A 21,580-nucleotide genomic window follows, 5' to 3' on the forward strand; every position below is an offset into this window, starting at 1 on the left:
ATGGTTTTATAAATAAATGATATCTTGTAAACCGTTTAAAAGCTATCTGGATTTGGTGTATGTTTTTTACTATAAAATTGTTTATTAATATAAATAATATCTTTTTCTTTTTAAATTGGATATTAAATTTTAGTATATCCCTATTTTATAGGATTTTCATATCAAATAATTGGTAAGATTAATTGTTAATTTAATGAGATGTTATAACCCGTTTAAGAGCTATCTGGTTTTGGTAAAACCCATACCCATGAATTTGGGTTAAATCAATGAGAGACCTCCATTTAAAAATCAAGCAATCTGGTGGCTTCCATAAAAAGGGGGAACGACCATATCGCGACACGTAGGATTTTAGGGTTTTCATTTATATATATTATAGATTTTCAAAATTAATAATTTCGTTCATTTGTAAGATTTTTAATACTTTGATTTATTTATATATTTACTTTTTTGACATATTTTATTTTTAAAAAATTGGAAATAATAATCCCAACTTTTGTGTATTGGCCGATAATAATCCCAACTTTAAAAATCACTACCAGTGATCCCAACTTTCAACTATTTTTGTCTCAATGGACCTCCGTTAAAAAACACTTAACGTCGTTACGTTTTTTCCCGAGTTTCAAGCCGATGTTTTAGGGCTTTTGATCGAAAGAACGATATGAGTCGACCGATGTAAAACTTATCTTCAAAAGGTGATCCAAGCGACGAAACTAAGTTTTAATTTGGGTGTTTGAATTTCCAATTAACAAAAATCAAGTCATTTGAATCATCGTTTCGAGATAAGTTTTACATCAGTCGAATTGTATCGTTCTTCCGATTAAAAGCTCTAAAACATCGGTTTGAAACTCGGGAAAAAACGTAACGGCATTAAGTGTTTTTTAACAGAGATCAATTGAGACAAAAATAGTTGAAAGTTAGGACCGCTGGTAGTGATTTTTAAAGTTGGGATTATTATCGGCCAATACACAAGAGTTGGGATTATTTGTTTCCAATTTGCCTTTATTTTTAACTTTTTTTTCCAACGTAATGTTACTTCGTTCGAAATCGATCTACATCAACTATTATATATTTTTAACTTTTTTTAAACGTAATTTTACTCTAACTTTAAAAACAAACGGCAATATTTCTACATACATCTCGATATAAATTTAATTCAATGCTAAGCTCATGCAATGCACGACCAAAATACATGTATCAACTATAATATATTTTTATTTTCTTTACCCCAACTTATATTTTTAGAAAGACAACCTTATTTCTATCTATATTTCGACATAAACTTTATTATAACCGAACCACCGTAATGCGTGAACAAACTCTTAACTTTATGTTTTATAAATTTCACCTTCACGATGCACGGGCTACCCTTTATCAACTCTCCCGTCGCAAAGCGCAGGGATGATTACTAGTTAGTTGTAAAAACTACACTAAATGAATAAGATGAAAGCAATGTTAAGAGGTGGAGCAAACTACATTTTGAAGGAAAATATTCACTAAATCCTTTCACAGCACCAATGGTAACTACATTTTATTTTAAAATTCACAAATTTGACCATTGATTTCACCTTACGAACTAGCCATTGTATTCAAGATATGAATCCACAGATGACCATAAAAATTCATCTGCGATGATTGTATCCTGGTAGGAAACCGGGTTGAGAAGATCCGAATTTAAAAAGAAGTTATCACTTGATGATTTGATACTATCGTTGTCTGACAGAAAAGGTTCGGTCCAGAAATTTTCGGTTGCTGGGTAGTTATCTAGTTGTGGTATGTTATCACTTGAACCTATGGAATCTATGCCACTGAACCAACATGATGATAAGTTGGTGCTTGAAGAAGACAATGGTGATTCGGCCAATAATAACTCAAGATCTTGTTGAAATTCTAAATCTGAGTATTGGGCATGGTTTTCTATAGTGTTAACTTGATCAGGTTCGATAGTTTGGACGTGTTCACTTTCTAACACGTCTCGATCTTTGTTAGCTCGTTTCTTTATGTGCGTGTGCCAACGATTTTTTATTTCATTGTCACTTCTCCCTGGCAGATATGCAGCCATTTCTGACCATCTGCATATACAAGAATAAAATTAAGCATGTAACATCAAACTACCAAAGTGATCAGAAAATTATTCACTTTATGTATGTGTGATTTAAGTAAAAAAGAAAAAAAAAGTTTTTTATAACTTACTTGTTACCAAGCTTCTTATGTAACTCAACAATGAGATCTTCTTCTTCTTTGGTAAAATTTCCGTGTTTTATGTCTGGGCGAAGATAATTTACCCATCGCAACCTGCAACTCTTCCCGCTTCTAGACAAGCCTTAAAAAAAGAAATTAAAGAACAATAAGATATTTAGGAATCCAAATATCATTAAAGGTGCATGTATGAGTTACTTGCTCAAAAATAAACCTAAATCTAATAGAAAACTTTACAGAAATTTGAATTTCGTTTGAATATACCAGCAAACTTGGGAAGTAAACGCCAATTCCAGTGGCCGTATCGTTGGATGTAGGCTCGCAGCTTATCGTCTTCATCTTCGCTCCATGCACCTTTCTTCAATCCATTTTTGTCAAAACTTGGCGTCTTCACCATCTTCTTGACTTCAAACTTTATTGCAATGCCAAGTAAGGAACAAGTGTGTATCCCGAAGTACACTCTTATATATACTACTAAAGCATGCAAGGTAGAACGTGTAAGTGGAATAAAATAATTTTTCACATAAAAATATTATAATTGCAGTGACTGTGCAATCATAATAAAGTGGAAGTATTCGTTGGCTTATTGTAGATGAACAAAAAGCTCCCCTCACCCCTCTATTCATTATTTAATAGAAGTATAAAACGAGGCAAGGAGGCGCCACCGAACACGTTCTATGTTTTTTTTCTTAATTTAACGTATCTTGGATTCTTAGTGTTAAATTTTCAAAGGATGACAATACATTCTTCATGTATCGACTATATCACTCGCAAATTCACTTTCCGCATTTATAGAGAAATTGAAAGTCATATTTTAGGGACTTATTTTTTTATTTGTGCGTGTAAGTACTATTCAGTGAGGCTCGTGCTAATTTTCTATGTATCATTCCAATTTTATCGGATGTCTTTGAAGGGCCTAATTTGGCATAGCAGTTTAAAAGGCTTTATCTATCAAGCGGGTGCGGTTCAAGTCTCGTGATTGACAATAAATTAAAGTGTAATTTAGGAGTAGATTATAGAGTATCTGAGTTGTCGTGTTGTGTGGGGGGGGGGGGAGGGGGTTCATTGGGGAACTATAAAAGTGAGGAACCGGAGAGCAATGGTTTTACATTTAAAACACTTATTAAAAACCATGCAGGCCTTTCCTATATATGTTCGCGCATTCATTCCATATGTCTCGTATAACATCCAGCCCATTAGGCAATGACCGACGCCATCATCATTCCACATGTCTCGTAAGACGAATTATATGTTTACATTATCGTAAGTTACTTAACCATTCATAGTATTAACTCATACAAGATTTGCAAGCATTCTCTACGTTTATATTATACCTCACAGGCTAAGTATAAAATGAAAACCTACTTGAGTTGTGAAAACTCTAGAAACACATTCTCAACCACATGTTTTTAATTAATGTTTAAATCTTGTAGTCCACAATTAAAGTGAATAAAAAATGTAAATATAAATATAACTTTTTCTCTCTCCTGAAAACATATATAAAAATTAGTAAAAAAATAGCAAAACAATTTTTTTTTTGATGTTTTGATGTTTTGTATTAAATGTTACAACATATATTACATGTAATAAAAAAAAACGATGTTACATAGGGTTTTCGCGGGTTTTTACAACTCAAGTGGGTTTTCATTTTAACCTTACCCATACCTCATAAATACATAAATACTAATCTCGTATTCACTAAGTCATGCACATTGTCATATTCTTTTCTATTACCATTCATTAGTACTTACATATTCATTCTTTATAACATAGACAAGAATCCAAAACCGTTAGCATATTTAGATCATTTTGCAAGTATGTGTAGCGCCCCAAAATGTATCATAAAAATGAGATCTAGGTAAACTGCTTAGCTATAGGGTAATGCTTTTTGACAAAACTTGAAAAACTATATAAGATTCAAACATAAACCTATTAACTTTCATAGCATGCGAAATCTACACGTAATCACTCACCTACGTAATCGCCTAGTCATGTTCTCGCATTCTATATTTATCATTTATTCAACTAGCCGCTTCCCAAAGTGCTCGCCTAACTAAGTTATTGCATTCAATAGTTATCGTTCAAGTAATCGCTTTCTAAAGTTATCGCATAAGCCAAGTTATCACATATCCTAGGTGTATGTTCATTATGCTAGAACTATACTATGCAATAACTACGTCATACAATAACTTATGTTTATGATATATCTAAGCAATAACTATGTTGCACGATACTAACTACGTAACAACGATAAATAAAGGCATGCGATAACTATTCTACTTCAATTACTGAAGGCATTTGACAACTGTCCTACTACGATAACTATTCAACTAGTGATAACTAGAGTATGTAATAACTTACCCAGTTGTGAGAAAACCCTAAATCCGGATCTAACAACGGCTCTAGCGTGTGATTCGTGAAATGAACCAATATACGAACTTTATGATTCCTCATGGTTATCTAACCCCACGTACTTACACATACCTTCCATATGTTGTATTCACTATTTTCATCAATGTTAGGCTTTCTAGGTTGGTTTGAATTGAAGGCTTCCCTAAGAAGAACATTCTTTCAAAGTTATTTGAATTTGAAATAACTTAGTTTTATAAAACACCAACAAAATTTATAAAATTCCCTATTTTATAAAATCATTGGAAGATCTAGTCTTGTAACAAATATTACCCACATGTTGCAAATTGTCATTTAAACCATCTTTGACTTTACAACATAACCCAAGTATTTCACTTAATGAGTTAACCATCTTATGGTTTATCCATCCAAATCTCTACACATTTCATTCTTGTATTTGACTTAACCATTTGTGATAAAGTTAAGCCTTCAAAGTAGGCTTTAATAAAAGACATTCCCTAAGTGGAATTATTATTTCAAATATTACTTGGATTTCAAATGATATATATTTAAACAATTTTGTTTAAATATTTTATAAACTTTTCCTAATTTTATAAAACTACTATTTATATTTTAAAGAGATTTCTTCCAATAAGTTGAAGTTGTAATTCACCATCTTCAATCTTTGGTGTAGATTCTCCATTAGCCCTTTGTTGATTAATCTTACAATTCTTCATCTTCAATGTTGATATAGAAATCTTCATATAACACTTTGTGATTAACTGCAATGCTCCTTCTTCAATGTTGATATAGAAATCTTCATATAATACTTTGTGATTAATCTTGTAATTCTTCATTTTCAATGTTGATATAGAAATCTTCATGTGACAGTTTATGAATCAAACTTATTAATTCCTCCATAATTAATCGTAAGTGTGTAGTCTTCATTAAGTGCTTCAACTTGCTTAATTGTGACTAATGATGATAATCAAGTAAGGGGTATGTGTGTGACATATAACATCAATAATGAACTAATACTCTTTCATGTCATATTAGGTTAATTATGATATTATTAAAGCATTAAGGCTATTTAGAGTTTAAACAATTGTTTTCCCAATACTCCAATATAATTCCCTCGAAATTTCATGCAATGCCATCTGTAAAGTCCCAACCTTTTTTATGAAACACAAACTAGGCCTTTAATCGAGATTTGAAGATGAAATGGCTTGATTCCGACGATATCCACCAATGAAATATCGTAAAATGTAATACTTGATTAACCAAAAACGTGCACATGGGCTTGAATCCGTGACCTTCTCTCTAAAACACACACAAATACTCGTTCTTGCAAACTTGGAGGTGAAGAAATGAGAGTGGTGTCTAGATGTTTAGGGTTTTATCATGTTTTCCATAGCATTTCCTTTTCGCCCCTTAAGTTTAATTGCATCCATAAAATAAATCAAACTTTTTTATATTTCTTCAAATTTTAGTATGTTACAACCCGCAAGTGTAAGCTTAGAAATTCTCATTTCTATTTGATGAGGCCTAAAATATACATAAAATTATATAAATATTTCCTACATATTGAATAGTTTTTGGGTTAGTAATTAATTTTAATGAATTCATATTTGAAATTTAAAAGGCTTAAGGGTAAACGAGGTAAAATATGAATTTTATCACAATAAATAATTTGAATAATAATAAATAAAGTTGTAATTTTGGTAAAGATCTCGTGACTTTTTGTGATTAAGAAAGAAAATTAATTAAAACAAGGAAATAAATAATATTCTAATATTTCTAAAAACCAATGAAGATATATTAATTATTTTATTTATGTCTATATAATCAGGCACATAACAATTGAAATATCATATGGGCTGAAATTATTTACATGTGACGTAGGCTGTCGCGGTCTACTCAAAAACAATTATTTAAAGACTTAAATGCCTATAATAAGTACGGGTAAGTAAGGTCGTCTCCACAGAAACTCGAGGAAAGTGCAAGTTTATTTAATTTATAACTAATTATTTAATCTAAGCGGACAGACGATGTCAAGCGGTTTTTAGAAAAGGATTTAATTAAAACTAATGATTACTTAAAACGATTTGTAAACAATATTAATTAAAAGTATTCATTCTAGGTTCGGGTTATGTGTTCCATAAGTTAATCACAGATTCTCTAGTCTTTGGTTTTATAATAATTGCTAGTCCTATGGTTTGATTTATGATGACAAACGATACCCTAACCGAATTGTTGACACAAATGAACCCGGACAACACAATTACCAATTCTTTGTCTAAGATAATTAACTCAATGATAAGGTTTGATGATTCTAATCCAATGACACAAGAGCTTAACCCTAAGTGTTGATGAACAACCAAACAAACGTTACACAAATCAATAATCGCAAACTCAAGCTTTAATCAACACACTAATTAAGCAAGACAAATCATATAAAATCGATCAAGCTATATTCATGAAGCACAAGAATCTGATCATAACAGTATATTACACAAAACCTTAGCCTAGAACGAACACACACGACTAGCCGGACATCGACATAATCGTTAAAGCACTTATAAACTATTTTTCGACCCTATTTCAGATATTACGACTTCCAGAGGCAGAAGAGGTGTTCTAAGGCAACTTTCATCCATCCCGAGGCTTCCGGTTTGTCCTACGATCGTATGTTCATCAAGATAAGTGCTTTAACATGTCCGGCTAGTCGTGTGTGTTCGTTCTAGGCTAACGTTTTGTGTAATATACTGTTATGATCAGATTCTTGTGCTTCATGAATATAGCTTGATCGATTTTATATGATTTGTCTTGCTTAATTTGTAGGACAAACCGGAAGCCTCGGGATGGATGAAAGTTTCCTTAGAACACCTCTTCTGCCTCTGGAAGTCGTAATATCTGAAATAGGGTCGAAAAATAGTTTATATAGTGAAAACCCTAACTTTTACCAACTTTAAGCATCTTTGCGTATCGTAAAGATGCAACTGACTTCATATTCGGATTCTTCTCATCGAGAAACATGAAATTCATATATTATGGGCCCCATAACTCATTTTCTAGGCCGAGATATGCTCGTTTTACTAAAAGACACTTTCTTGGTAACCCATCTTGTTCAGTTTTCACTTCGGCTTCAAGTTTCTTATCCAATACTTTCCCAAATCCTTCTTAACCCTCAATACATGTTTCCCCATGCTTCCATCATCTCGAGGCTTGCTTAATCTTCATCTGGATGGCTCTGAATTAGCTCGTTTAAGCTCCATAACTTCCAATGTCCTGAAAACACATAGCAATGCTTGAAGTAATATATAATAATAACTAACTTTTACCCAACCATCACATCCCACACTTATCCTTTTTCCTCCCGAAAAAGACTTTGCGATGGAATCAGAATCAGAGATCATTCTCAAAATATTTCATAGATTATCTTAATTAAGCACAAAGAATACAAAAACCGCGATTGCCGATATTGTTGTCCACTTAAACTCATGCCTCAATACTTACCGGGAAAAATAAGGTGTGACAGTTTTATTCGTTCATATGATTAAAATGGAACCCACACCTCAAAGCCCTGAAGCCGCCTTACCATGATTCATTATAGTTTTACCGAACCAGACCACCCCAACTTGACTCATACCTTAAAATTAGACGATCAAAATTTTGCACATGTTGACAACCTTTAAGCCCATATGTAAAAGCTAAGATAATCTTGGATATTTTTATCGAACCAAAACCCAAACTTAAGCATTAAATTGTACCAAAATGGCCATTAGATACGATTAAGGTGCAATTAGGTAACCAACTAGTAAATAGCCCCCACTAAATGACATACCCCCGTTATCAAGCAATACCCCGAAGTCCATCACCATACGTGAGTAGGCACGAATTCATCAGTAGGGCTTACATGTGACGTGTCCCGTGTAGTCCGTTTCTTAATAGTAATGAGACGCGAACATGACTAACAATGTGGATGATCAAGTTAGTAGTGAAGTTGTGCTTTGAAAGCACTTTTTGTGATCATGTTTATTAACTTATGAATTGGCAGATAAACTGCGGGTTTGGTCTTTGAGCTCTTTTAATATACATAAATCCACTTAGGATTCACGCATACCCATATGATAAACCGCATACCGACCCATGGTCTCCGTTCCCCGGGGCATCCCATCAATACAGGATTTAAGGCCATAAAACCATACGTCTATGAAGTGTTAGCCACTTAACTAGCATTATTTTTATTTATGTTTATATCACAAGCCATTTAGCATACTCTAATGTTAAGCCTATCCAACCATTGTACTATAGACTATTCATATTAAAATATATTTTTGGTGATCAAATCTAATAGAAAGGCTTGAGTATGGCCTAATCTTTCATTCCAGTCATTACAAAGGCTTAGCTAAACAAACAAAACCATGAAGGCGTTTCCCACTAAAAATCAAGCATTTAAGGTTCAATTAAGTCTACAACCAAATTATCTTTTCATTCTCAAGGTTGAGCCTACCGGCACATCCCAAATTAAGTGTGTTCCCGTTTTTATTATCTCATATTATATAATAATTTTGAAAAATAACCCCCACTTTTTCTATCATTTTTCATTATTATGCAAAAAATTTTAATTCAACGAACATTAAAAACTTTCAATTTCTCCCTCATCCCCACACTTGACGCAAACATTGTCCTCAATGTTTAAAAAGTAGCAATTAAAATTAGGGACGGGGTTAAAATTTACTTTGACAATTTTAAAAATCAGGCCTAATGTGATGGTGGTTATTAAATATACAAAAGTACAATTACAATCTTAACACAAAAACTAATAAAAAAAAGAAGATTATGAAAACGAAATCACCTGATAGAAAATAAAACTCTCATGTGCAACTCTCGTGCCCTCGGTGATCTCTCGGTGAACCTTACCTCCTCAATTCTCAAAATAAAATCTGCAAACTTACACACGTGTAGAAGCAAGCTTCTCACAAATGTTAAAAATATAGGTCTTTTGAACCATTTGCAAAACCATTAATTTTAAATTACCAATCAATATTAATTAATTTCATAACCAAATTTGTTAAACGAGTAAAATGTTAAAAGACATAACTCACTTTCGTAGGAATCACGGTTGCATTTTGCGTATGCAACAAGCCCTTTAAACCCCCCGGTAGCCCGGGTGGATGAGTATGGTCTCGTGAGGGTTTATAGTGAACTACACCCACAAAGTTCAACTACAACAAAATGTACACATACCTGAATACAAGGTCGGGTTACCTCCTGGTTAGCGCTAAGTTTTTTGTTAAGGTCTTCAACCGGACCGTTACTTGATTTCTTCGTCATGGTGGTCGAATGGAACATTTGCCTACCGAATTTCCCATATACGCTCGGTAGTTAGGATCCCAATGCTCTTCTTCCTCCTTCATGATTAGCATGTACGACAATCATAACATGAAGAAGCCAGACAAACTTCGAGTTTTCCAAGGCTTAGGATTGCAACTTTTTGCGGATTTGAATGCAAGGAATCAGCCGGTGAAGTGCTCCTCGATTAAGAACGAAGACTACGGGTTTTATTACATATTTTCTTCCGTTTACATTATTTTTCACCATGATTTCCTTTTAAGTGTATTTTGTTTAAATTTACGATGCTTGGCTCTACTTAATGAACTACTTAGGCATATGATGAACTCATGTTGACGTTGTGATTGACTTGGGATTTATTTTATCGTTATGGTTTTATGAACTAGTTAAAAGGTTTGATTATATTAAATTGATGCATATGTGTGCTTAGGGTTGTTTTTTGAGTTTTATTATTCCATAGTTGCCTTGATTATTGTTTGTCATATGATAGGTTGCTATTAGGTCATCTACTTTGTGTATTTGACTATTTTATGATTGATATGCATTAAGGTCACAGGAATAATATTATTTAATCAAATAAACCTAAGTGTGCTGCTAACCTAAATAGCTGTATGGTGTTAGGTTATTGATAGATCTTTGTTGATCAAGCTTGTTAGATTTAATTCTTCGTAAGAAGGCCGTCTAGGTTTGATTGGTTAATTTTGTTAATCGAGTCAATTAAATATATTAAAACACCTTTGATTTCCGCGTTGTAAGGTAGGATTTCGCATAAAGGAACTAGTTCATAATTAATTAGGTGACCATAAGGAAGTCTAATATATAAAACTAGTGTGTGTTAAAACTTATTAGAAACCCATAAGTGTCTTCTTGAGAAGGGTCATGGGTGCTGTTCGGTTTTTCTTTTAAGCGTCTATTTTACGATCCCAGTTCCATAACTAAATATTTTCCCGATTAATTGACAACTGAAACTTAGAGGATTCTAGCCTAGGTAGTTTCTCATTATCATTTGATTAAATTCAACAAACTTGTCTTTCGTTTAATTTACCCGTTTTTCTTAATTAGTTTTTAATAATAGTTTAAATTTAGTATTTTAATAAAACTCCTTTAAAACAAATATAAATAAATAAGTCGTGTCTGTAGTTAATTAGATACTTAACATAATTTAAAGAGTCTCCTTGGTTTGATATCCGGACTTACTTGGTTGTACTATAGTCCACCGGTTCACTTGCCGGTTAGTAGTTTTAGTTAAGTTAAGAGTCTAGAATTATTATTTAATGTCTAGATTAGCATAATTTTAGTTAATAATTTTATAACTACTTTTAGCACATCACCATTTTATTTATAAGCTTTTAACTATTTGTTTTATTGGACATGTAGTTGATTGAGAAGATAAATAAGTTTTATTGATGTTTTTAATGAAGAGAAGAACCTTTCATGGGTTTCTAATAAAAATATTTAAAGATAAATAAAATTTATTATTTTCTTCAAAATTTTAGGATGTTACTACCCACAACCGTAAGCTTAGAAATTCCCATTTCCATTTTATTTATAAGTTTTTAACTATTTATTTTATTGGACATGTAGTTGATTGAGAAGATAAATAAGTTTTGTCTTTAATGGGTTTCTAATAAGAATGCTTTAGTGATTAACAGTCTTACAAACATATACCCCAGATGCAACCAAAGGGTAAGATTTTTTTCATGTCTACACAAGATAAAAACTTGGTTAATTGGAATAAAGCAGTCTCTCGGTATGCCCAAAATGGGTATTCTGTGTATGCTCAACCTGTATTCATGATACTGATGTATCAGTGTTTCAAATGCACATCGAGTGTTCTTGCAGTTCTTTTTTCTTGCGATTCACTTATTCACCTAAATTTCTTTAATTTGACGAATCAGTACATGAATGGAAACTAAAATTAGAGAAAACATAAGGATTTCTTTCGAATTCCAAAGTTCAACTTGTTGTATGCATTGCAATGGAAATAAATAAGAGCGAATGGCAGTTTCTATCTATGGTTGGTTTTTTTAGATACTCAGTTTTTACATATGGACAACTGTATGTTACATTATCCGAAGTAAAAGGTAGAGTCACCTAAAACTATTGATTTTAAATAAAGACTTAAAAATTACAGTTAGAACTTCGAATGTCATATACAAATAAGTTTTTAGGGACCTATGAATTGTAAATATAAAATTTTGTTACATGTAATACAATATTTTACATACAATAGGGAATGAATAACAAAATTTATTTACTCAATTTTTTTCTCCCATATAGTATATAGGTTCCAAAGCTACTCTATAATAAACCGAAACCTTCTTCTGCTCTCTTTGCAACATATTTTGTAACCAAGCTACAATCGTTTTGCCACCTTTGTTGTTAAGAAAATGATTTTGTGTTAAAAGTGCTTTTATTTTTGTTTTCTTTTTTTTTCTCTTTTGTTTTTTTATCAGTTCAAATTTATTAATAAAATCCCTGATTGTTCAGATAAATGAAGTTCACTAAGTTTTAGTAAAATATTCAAATTATATGATAAATTATTTTAAAATATACAAACTACGATTTTAAATTGTCAAAAATTTGCTACCATGTTATTTATTTATTGTTTAACAACAATTTTCTTTTTAATTATTGTTGTATGTTGGATTTGAATCCAAGACCTCCTCTACCAAACCCATTTCTTATTTTCCAATCATTACTCTTTTTCTTTATCCTACTAATTTTTAGAAGGTTATCATCCTACTTTTATTTATTTTTATTATCTTCACCGACTAAACCTATTTTAATTTTTAATTAACAACGTAACCGAATGAATCACATGTTATATATGCCTTTTGGAGCTTGTCCTCAATAGTTTTAGGTGGACCCACAGAAAATAATCGAGCTACCATAAAAGTGATATTATTATTCACATGTCATGTGGCACCCCACTAACAACATTATGTGCATTGTTCTACGAATACCTAAGCATTATAAGAATTGTTCATATTAACGATAAAGTATATATAAAAGCCTTCTCTATGATAAAGTTTGGAGCTATTTTAGCAGGCACACACAAGGTTATAACTAATAATATGTATAGGAGGTATACATGTTTGTATATTCATACGTATAGATATGTACTTGATAAAAGTGATCACATGTTAATAGATTTTAGTTTACATGTGAATTGTCAGTCACGTTCATTCTAAACCCTTCATAAATGAGTATCCAAACATAATAAGTATGACTAAAAAGAAAAAAAAAAAGTTTACTTTCACAGTTTTACTTGAACATTTACCGGTATATATCATTCCATCAATAATAAACTAATCATATGTTGATTGTTTGTAGTTCGCCGCCTTTGAAGCATGGTTGGAGATTAGATTGTGAAATCAATGTGTGAAAAGATGACAACATATCCGAGTTGAGTTATTAGTGAACTGATTAAATGCAACTCCTATCAAATGGATAGTTGACATAGTTCATTAATTAAGAGCTATGACTAATAAATAGACAGCATGATTTGGTTAGTCCGATTAACAGAACTAAATCCGACTAATTGACACAGCTAAATACGGCAGTGAATTACCGATATAATTATATAAGGGTTAAACACAATCAAGGCTAACGGCAACAAATCAATGACATTAAGAACTCAATCCTAGTTGTTGATGATTTTAACCAAAGTTTGATGAAATAGATAAATCCAAATAAACAACCGTGCAAACAATCAAAATAAACGTAAAAGTTCAGTTAATTGAGTGATTAATCAAAACCTAAATCCAAACATTGATATATATCGTAAATCAACTTGTTCTTACATGAGCCCTACATCTGAAGTGGTCACGGGTTATCAGGCCTCACATATGCATCTCGATTACCTAAATTGTGGGTTGGAATCTCGAAAACATTAACGATCTGATGATTGGAAGGTATTGTTTCGGTGTGAGAATTTCTTTAAAATCATCCACGACAGCTAGGGTGTTAAAGGTATAAGACCTAATATGAAAGCAAGCCTTAAATACTCTTGAAAATCGAGTCATAACATTTTTATCCCGTCTGGATGGCCGTAAGTACGGCCAGGCCGTAACTTACAATGGCCAGAAAACCAAATGGTTCTGAAACTCTGCCTTACATCACCCTTTTACGCTCAGTCAGGGCATAAGCTACGCCCCTGCCATAACTTACGACAGTCATTGCACTACAATTCTTTGTTTTTCATTTCTTGGCGAATATGATCCATTCCGAGCCTCCTTTTGCTTTCCTTCATCTATAGTTTAAGTCTTTATCATCTTGCATACTCCAAATTAGCTCCTTTACACTCCAAACACCTACAAGCATAAACCATCAAGTAATCGTGTTTGATATAAATAAAAAAACTAAAAATACACGATTTTAAACACTAAAAACATATTCTTTTACCCATTCATCAATACGCAAGGGGTGGGAGAAGGAATGGATGTAGTGGGAGAGTGAACAAGAGATAATACGAAAACTCCAACAAGAATGAAAGAGATTCAAAGACTAATGTGTGCAAATAATAACAGAAATCTAATAAAATGCACAAGCTTGGTTTTAAAAGGTGAGGTACCAAAAAGACTAAATTACACAAGTGCAGACAAGTGTACCTATTGTCTAATAGTATGGCGTAAGATTGTAACATTTGGCCCATCGCACCACCAATATTGTCGGCTTTGCCCATGTATAGCTCACAGATTTTTTTTTTTTGGTTACCCATGTGGAGACTTCCCAGGAGATCACCCATCCTTCTATTACTCCTATAACCTGATCACGCTTAACTATAGAGCTCTCCTCTCGTCCACTACCATTAAGTCCAAAACGCGTTGGTGATTTAAAAGACAGAGAATTTACTTATGAACCAAGGATCTCTCCTATCCACGACCGATGTGGGATTCACCTATGATGTTACAAAGATGTCGGATATCAATCCCTGGACATAGTGGCTCTTGATGGTGATACTAATTATTCCTATATCAATATTTAATAAACGAAAAAGTAATTTAATTGTAAAAATTAAAGAACAATTGTAAAAAAACAAAACACTAGAATTCTAGAAAGTTGTGAAACAATATTTGAAAGTTCAATTACTAATCCCTTGTGACTTGTGGTTTCTTGTGACTTGTGGTTTCTTAATTAGGTTCTTACGGTCGTACAGGTCATCAACTTACGAATTATAACCCATATAAATTTAAAAAAAAAAATAAAATAATTTATAGATTTGTTTCTTTAGATCCATCCAATAGGTAGTTCACATATTTAACCAACCAATCAATTTTTCTCTATTACCGGTTAAGGTTTCAAGCCCTAATTTACTGATTGATTGATAACCTAGAGACATAATAAATCAAATCTTGCATGCACAAAATCATTGAAAGACGAATTCAACCACACAAAACAATATAAACATCAATACACTATATATAAACAGCCACGAGTTTAAGATAAAGAACTTTATTAAATAGGTAGTTCACACGTTTCACCAACCAATCAATTAGTTTATCTATTACTGATTAAGGTTTGAAACCATAATTTACTAGATCGATATATAACATAGAGATAGAATAAACTGAATCTAGCATGTGTAACTTCATTGAATGATTATTCAATCATACAAAGCAATTCAAAGATCAATAGACAACAATTAAACAGTCACATGTTTAAGATAAAAAAAAAACAATATTAAAATCGCATGTTCTTAAGCAAACATCTAAAACAAATCAATCAACAAAGATTCATCATGCCTAACTAGCTATAGTGATTAGCCGACCATATTTATGTTCAAAGCCAATTAGCGATGTTTCCACATTAACCATACGCTAGAACTTAGATTCTTGATCTTCCTAGTGGTTCTTCATTGTAATGGTGATTAAAGCCTCTAACAGTCGTCCATAGCCGCCTCCCCTCGATATCTAGAATTTTCAGTTGTCGCATTGTATTTATGTACGCATTTTATGGTTTGCGAAAGGAGTAAGGGCCATACCCAGTAAGTGGACCATGGACTATACCTAAGGCGAATGGGTCGAGATTAGGGTTTCATCATAGTGTTAGTCCAGACAGTATGGGGTCATACCCTTGGTACTCGGTACAGGTTGTATCTATATTGTCTGAGACATTCTTCTTCATTCTCTCGACTCTATCTCTCCAACATCCTTGGAATCCTTTATCCTCAATCAATAACCTTCAAATGACAAAAATCATAAGTATTAACTAATTCAAGCCGGATTTGCAATGAAAACAATAGAAAATATGAGAAATTTTGCATTAAAAAGTATGTGTTCTTTCAAACACAACAGAGAGCTAGTTTATGTTGTATCCCAATACGATGTAGGGAACTGAAAAAGCCTCACAGGTTAGCTAGTTTATGTTGTATTTTATTTTTGTCCAGTTAAATTTTTTTTTGTAATTCATATATGTACTAAGTATATTGTTAGGTTTTAACTTTTATTTCCATTTCCATATATTTACTTTTGTTTAAAAGCTTTTTGAAGAAATTTATAAAAATAATTTTTAATTAAATTTGAAAATGTCACTCTAAATAGATTACAGAGATATTAAGTCAGTATTTGTCTCAATAGAGAGTTCTTGATTGCAACTAGAGAAGATTTCCTAGCCAACAGACATTGAAGAGGACTCGTCGGTAATGTACAATATGTTGGTTATCACTCGGGAACTTTCGTTAGTAATTCAATTACCCAGCCCCATATTACCAGCAGACTTCCATGAGGGATATTTGTCAATGATGACTTTCATCGACATAAATTGTTTGTCAGTGACACTCATATGTTTAAGAGTGTATGCAACGGAGTTAGAAAGAGAATGTGTTAAAGAGCTACGTAACCGACATATGTAATGTTTTCAAAAGAATACATATAAGTTTTATGGTGTTACATAACATCCGACTTTTAAAATAATAAATAAAAGAATCTTATATACTTAACTAAATGTTATTATTTAATTATGTTAAATAATAATAAGTTGGGTGGTGGGTTTGGAAATAAAAGATGGATTACGGAATGGTTATGGGCCTAAGGTCCATGGGCTTATATTATATAAACCCCTAAACCCTACCTAAAACCCTAAAACCCTCACTTCATCTTTTGCCTCTATACACACACTAAAGAACACACACACAAACACTCCTCCTCTATTCTTGATCTAGATCCGAGCAAAGAAGAAGGTGGTTTGTAACCGATTCCCATAGGCAAGCAAGAAACACATCAAGGTCTACATCTTGATTCGAACCGAACTCCGCGCCAAAAGAGGTAAGTTTTAGTTAAAAGTTATATGATTGATGTCTGTTTGCCAAATGTTTTGGGTAGAATGATGAAACAGACTATAAAGAATAGGAAAAATACGAACCCTGTTATTCGAGTTAAAAGAATATGATTCGAGTCGGACGAGTGGGGTTCGGACAAAGATGTGAATGGGTAAACGAAGTCGAATCGACCACGGAACTCGATAGGATAGTAAATCAGGTTATAAAGCACCGAAGGATGATAAAAAGGGTCAAAAGAAACAGGCTGAAATGAAGAAACCTGCCTAGTAGTGTAATACCGTGAATAAACCCCATCCAATTTTGGGCTAAAAGTGTCAAATTTAAAAGTTGGAGGATTAAAAATAAAAATTCTGAATTTTAAGACTCGTCGCACTACGCGATGGTCTATTAGTTACACCATCGCGCTACGCGATGAAGCATCACACAGTTCAAGAAAAAGAGCAGCGTCGCGCTATGGGACGACCAACCCCAACTGGCCCATCGCGCTACGCGGTGACCAGGTTAAGTAACCCGGGACACGTGTCCAACCACGTGTCAACACGTGGCATCTCCTGGTGGATTGCGGCGTCGCGCTATGCGATGGCCCTGGGGAAAAGACCATCGCACTACGCGACGGTCTGCAAAACTCAAGTATAAAAGGGCAGCTACGGGTTCAGTCCATTTCATCCCATTTTCACCTTCAATCTCACATAGTTAGCCTAGAAGTGCGTGCCAAATTCCGAGGGCTTGATTTCGCGAAAAAACAAGGTGCCGAGACGTTGTTATACAATTCATTGTGCTGTTGAACGAATCAAGAGCTGACCTGCTGCTGATTTTCCTTAGTCCTTACTCCCGACTAGTCGATTAAGGTAGGATTATGGTTAAGTTACGTTATTATATAGTTATTAGAACCTAGTTAAGGGTATTATCGTTATACTATAAATGTTTTCCAAGTAACGTTTTACAAAGCAAAGATATTGCTTCCACGTGAAGAAATGTTATTAAAACTATATTTTGACGGGCACGTAGTAACTGGAAGGGGGATATCATTAGTAGATTCTTCTTGCCTAAGGTAAGTAATTCGTACACATCCCAATCAACCGCGGGACCCGTTTGCTTACCTGGAGAAGTTTGCCAACGTGATAGACTCTATTAGGCCAAAGCGTGCGATACCAAACGTCATATGTAAATAGAAAGTATTTTCATAAAACGACTGTAAACTCTACTAAGGTTAGGTCAGACCTAATAATCTGCTGAACAGACCTCGAGTCTGCTGAACTGAATCAGACTTCAAGTCTGCTGATCAGACCTCGAGTCTGCTAAATTAAAACAGACTTAAAGTATGTTGGATAAGATAAGATATACCATCTAGGTACTTTTGCATGCCTATTATAAATATAGGTTAATAGCATATCGAGGAAAGAAGTTCTGATATCACCAAACTGATAACGCAAGGTGAACACTTTAACATTTTATGGTCTGAACTGATTTTACTCTTGTAATAGACAGGTTGCTTATTGCAAAAAGTCTGATAAATGTTTGTATGAGATTACTTGTCTCTAAAATCGTTATAATACAAAATAGATAATAAAAAAGCAACTCATACCGAATACACATGTGTTTGGATCCATACATAACTGATAATTGGCATACAAAACCAAGTCAGTCATAACCAGTACTTCAACAGGGTCACATAGCCTAGGGGAAAGACTGTCTCCGAACAGGGGCTACGTACTCGGGGAACCTTTGAATTGTGTGTGTAGGGCAGTGGTACAAATCCCGGGAATGACAGGCAATCCTGCTGAGTTTGTGAAACAGAAAACTATATTTGTATTTAGCGACTGTTAATAACTGTTTTATCGAGTCAACATTTCACCAGCATATAGCTGACGTGTTTTTCCAACCCATGCAGGTAATTAGATGATGATGATGATGATGATGATGATGATGGATAATATACAAGGATTTGGAGTCATTAGAAGATCGCTCGAGATGGCCCTATTTTTGAATATACAATCCTTGAAATAATAATATAACACTGTTTTGTAACTAAAACTCGAGTATTTAATTCCTGAGTAATTTTGACAATGTAAATTAATATTTTAATCTATAAGACTTCCGCTAAAATGAACCCGCTACTCTGATATATTTACAAAACAGGTACCAACTCGAGACGTCGCACCTAGGCCCTGAGTCGGGGTGTGACAAGTAGAGTCGCACAGGTGGCCATGCGATTTCGATCCGTGGGCCAAGCGAATGCGATTCGAATATAGCATGCGGATGCGATTCGGGATAGCATGAGAATACGATTTGGTTATAGCATGCGAATGCGATTCGGGTATAGCATGCAAATGCGAGTCGGGTATGGCATGCGACTGCGATTCAAAATGGCAGTTGTCACACCCCAACCTAACACGGAAATGCCGGGGTGTGATCCGATTGCTCACAGCTCGAAGATACTATCATATATAAAATGTGACAATATCTAATTAATTATTTACAAATATTACACACATTATCCAAATATACAAAACAATCCAAATACACAAATATGAGTTCATATAACGATTATCTTGATTATATCCTAAGGTCTTGCCTACGTGTCCAACTTCAATCTTCAGGCAACCTGCATATGCGTAGAAAATGGAGTTTTTTTCAACAAATATGTTGAGTGAGTTTACCACCAAGTTTTGACACCAAAATAATGTTAATATGATAAATAAGTAAAACGTAATAAATGCGGTAATGAAATCAAACCATAAACAAGTAAGTTGTCGACTAAACCATTGCTAAGCGAATCGAGCGCCGGTAAATCAACTATAAGCAAATAATGAGAATAAGACCGTTGCCAAGCGAATCAGGCGGTGGTCAATAATATGAGAACTCTCTCCAAGGGGATATGTCAAGCGAATCAATAAAATAACACTTAAGCACATAACAAGTAGATTTGATTAATCACACACAATTACACGTTTGCTATTTTTGGATATGTATATATAGATATGTATATATATAGTATGATATATGCATATGTCCCCAAAACATTGTGAAAAATTGAGTAAAATAGAGGAATGATAAAACTCACCTTAGACGGAAGGCAAGTGATTGATAAATTCGACAAACGAACTAATGATTTAAGCGAGTCGTCCAATACGCGTCCAACGAGATTAATGATCAGAATCTAAAACTTTGTGATATGAAACTATAAATAAAAACGAACTTAATGCCGCTGGAATCAATCCAAACGGATGAGTAGAACTCTAGTTATGTTGATTTTAATGTTTAAACGAGTCGAGTCTGACCAGAATCCGAACTTCGATTCGGGAGTCGGGTTTTGGTCGAACTCTTAAAATTTAATTACGAGAATAAAAGTCTTCTTGACTGAACATTGAATCCGACTAGAAGTATGAGAAAACGAGAAGTCAAAGTTGTTGACTATTTTACTCTTTATCGGGTTTTGAAGCAATTGACCAGTCAACACCCTTCAATCACCGAAATTGATTGAAGGTTATTGACTAAGGAATATGTATGAACGATTTTACAGTTTACAACTTACCCGGAAAGTGAAAGAACAAGGAGAAACGACGAGTCAAATGTCCTAAAGCAACCAAAGTCAACCGTCAAGGCTTGTGTCTTTAACGAATATGCAAAAACCAAAGGGTTTGAGAATGAGAAGAGGTGGGTGACGGCTGGAGGAGGTGTATTAGGGTTAGATTAAGGTTTACAGCAGATGTTTAATGGTTGTTTATGTAGAAAAATATAAAACAAACTAATTATGGGCTTTTTGGACCGTTTAAGCAAGTAAATACGTTTTAAGGAAAGAATCACCAAAAGATTCATAAAGATCTGATATTGGACAAGGGAAAAAGAATTAAGAGTTGTATTTTAGTTATATTATGATTACTTGGTCCTTAATTCTCTTAAATCTGCCTAAAATAAACGATTTTATACCTTAAACGAGTTAACAAACGAAGACGAACCAAGATTGGGTGCTGTGGGGCCACCGCGCTGCGCAGCCAGCAGGTAGGATAGCCGTCGCGCGGCACTCCGAAGGGTATGCGGGATAAGTTTCACACGTTGTCACATTTAGTCCCCGTATTTTGATCTTTGAGCATTTTAAGAAATTTTGATAATATAAATAAGATTTAAACACTATTTAAAGTACAAGGGCTTCAAGTGAATTATTAGAAACTTAAATATTTATAATTATTTGGTTTTTTGTCAATAATGGTCCCTAAAATTTCTGAAATGTTCAATTATTGACTATTTTAAAGTTTAAACCAAGAATAAATAACTTTAAGAACTTTAAGGGTATAAAATGAATATTAGAAACTTATTTACTTATAAATATTTTATTTTGATTAATATTAAAGAACTAAAATATTTCCGAGTCGGGTTAAATGTTAACGAATACGGGTT

The 21,580-nt window shown here is 33.4% G+C and overlaps 1 protein-coding gene across 1 annotated transcript; it reads right to left on the minus strand.

Moving 5' to 3' along the window:
• Nucleotides 1-1,525: 1,525 nt before the first annotated feature.
• LOC143539005 (uncharacterized) lies at nt 1,526-2,634 on the minus strand. Its single transcript, XM_077032433.1, has 3 exons — nt 2,461-2,634; nt 2,191-2,320; nt 1,526-2,069 (listed from the first exon to the last, which is right to left on the minus strand). Exons 1-3 carry the CDS (start codon nt 2,591-2,593, stop codon nt 1,574-1,576), a joined length of 759 nt encoding a protein of 252 aa, XP_076888548.1. The 5' UTR covers nt 2,594-2,634; the 3' UTR covers nt 1,526-1,573.
• Between the last annotated feature and the right edge of the window lie 18,946 nt (nt 2,635-21,580).

Source organism: Bidens hawaiensis, unplaced genomic scaffold (genome assembly GCF_021521415.1).
Source record: "Bidens hawaiensis isolate Kalapana, Puna unplaced genomic scaffold, B.hawaiensis_p1.1 tig00011791_1, whole genome shotgun sequence".
Classification (NCBI taxonomy): Eukaryota; Viridiplantae; Streptophyta; class Magnoliopsida; order Asterales; family Asteraceae; genus Bidens; species Bidens hawaiensis.

Bases quoted from the DNA above. Each gene is read 5' to 3' on its own strand.
- LOC143539005 (XM_077032433.1), bottom strand. From the start codon at position 2,593: ATGGTGAAGACGCCAAGTTTTGACAAAAATGGATTGAAGAAAGGTGCA. The intron at 2,321-2,460 runs GTATATTCAAAC...TCTTTTTTTAAG, and splicing joins TTTACTTCCCAAGTTTGCTG to GCTTGTCTAGAAGCGGGAAG. The intron at 2,070-2,190 runs GTAAGTTATAAA...TTGTATATGCAG, and splicing joins CATAAGAAGCTTGGTAACAA to ATGGTCAGAAATGGCTGCAT.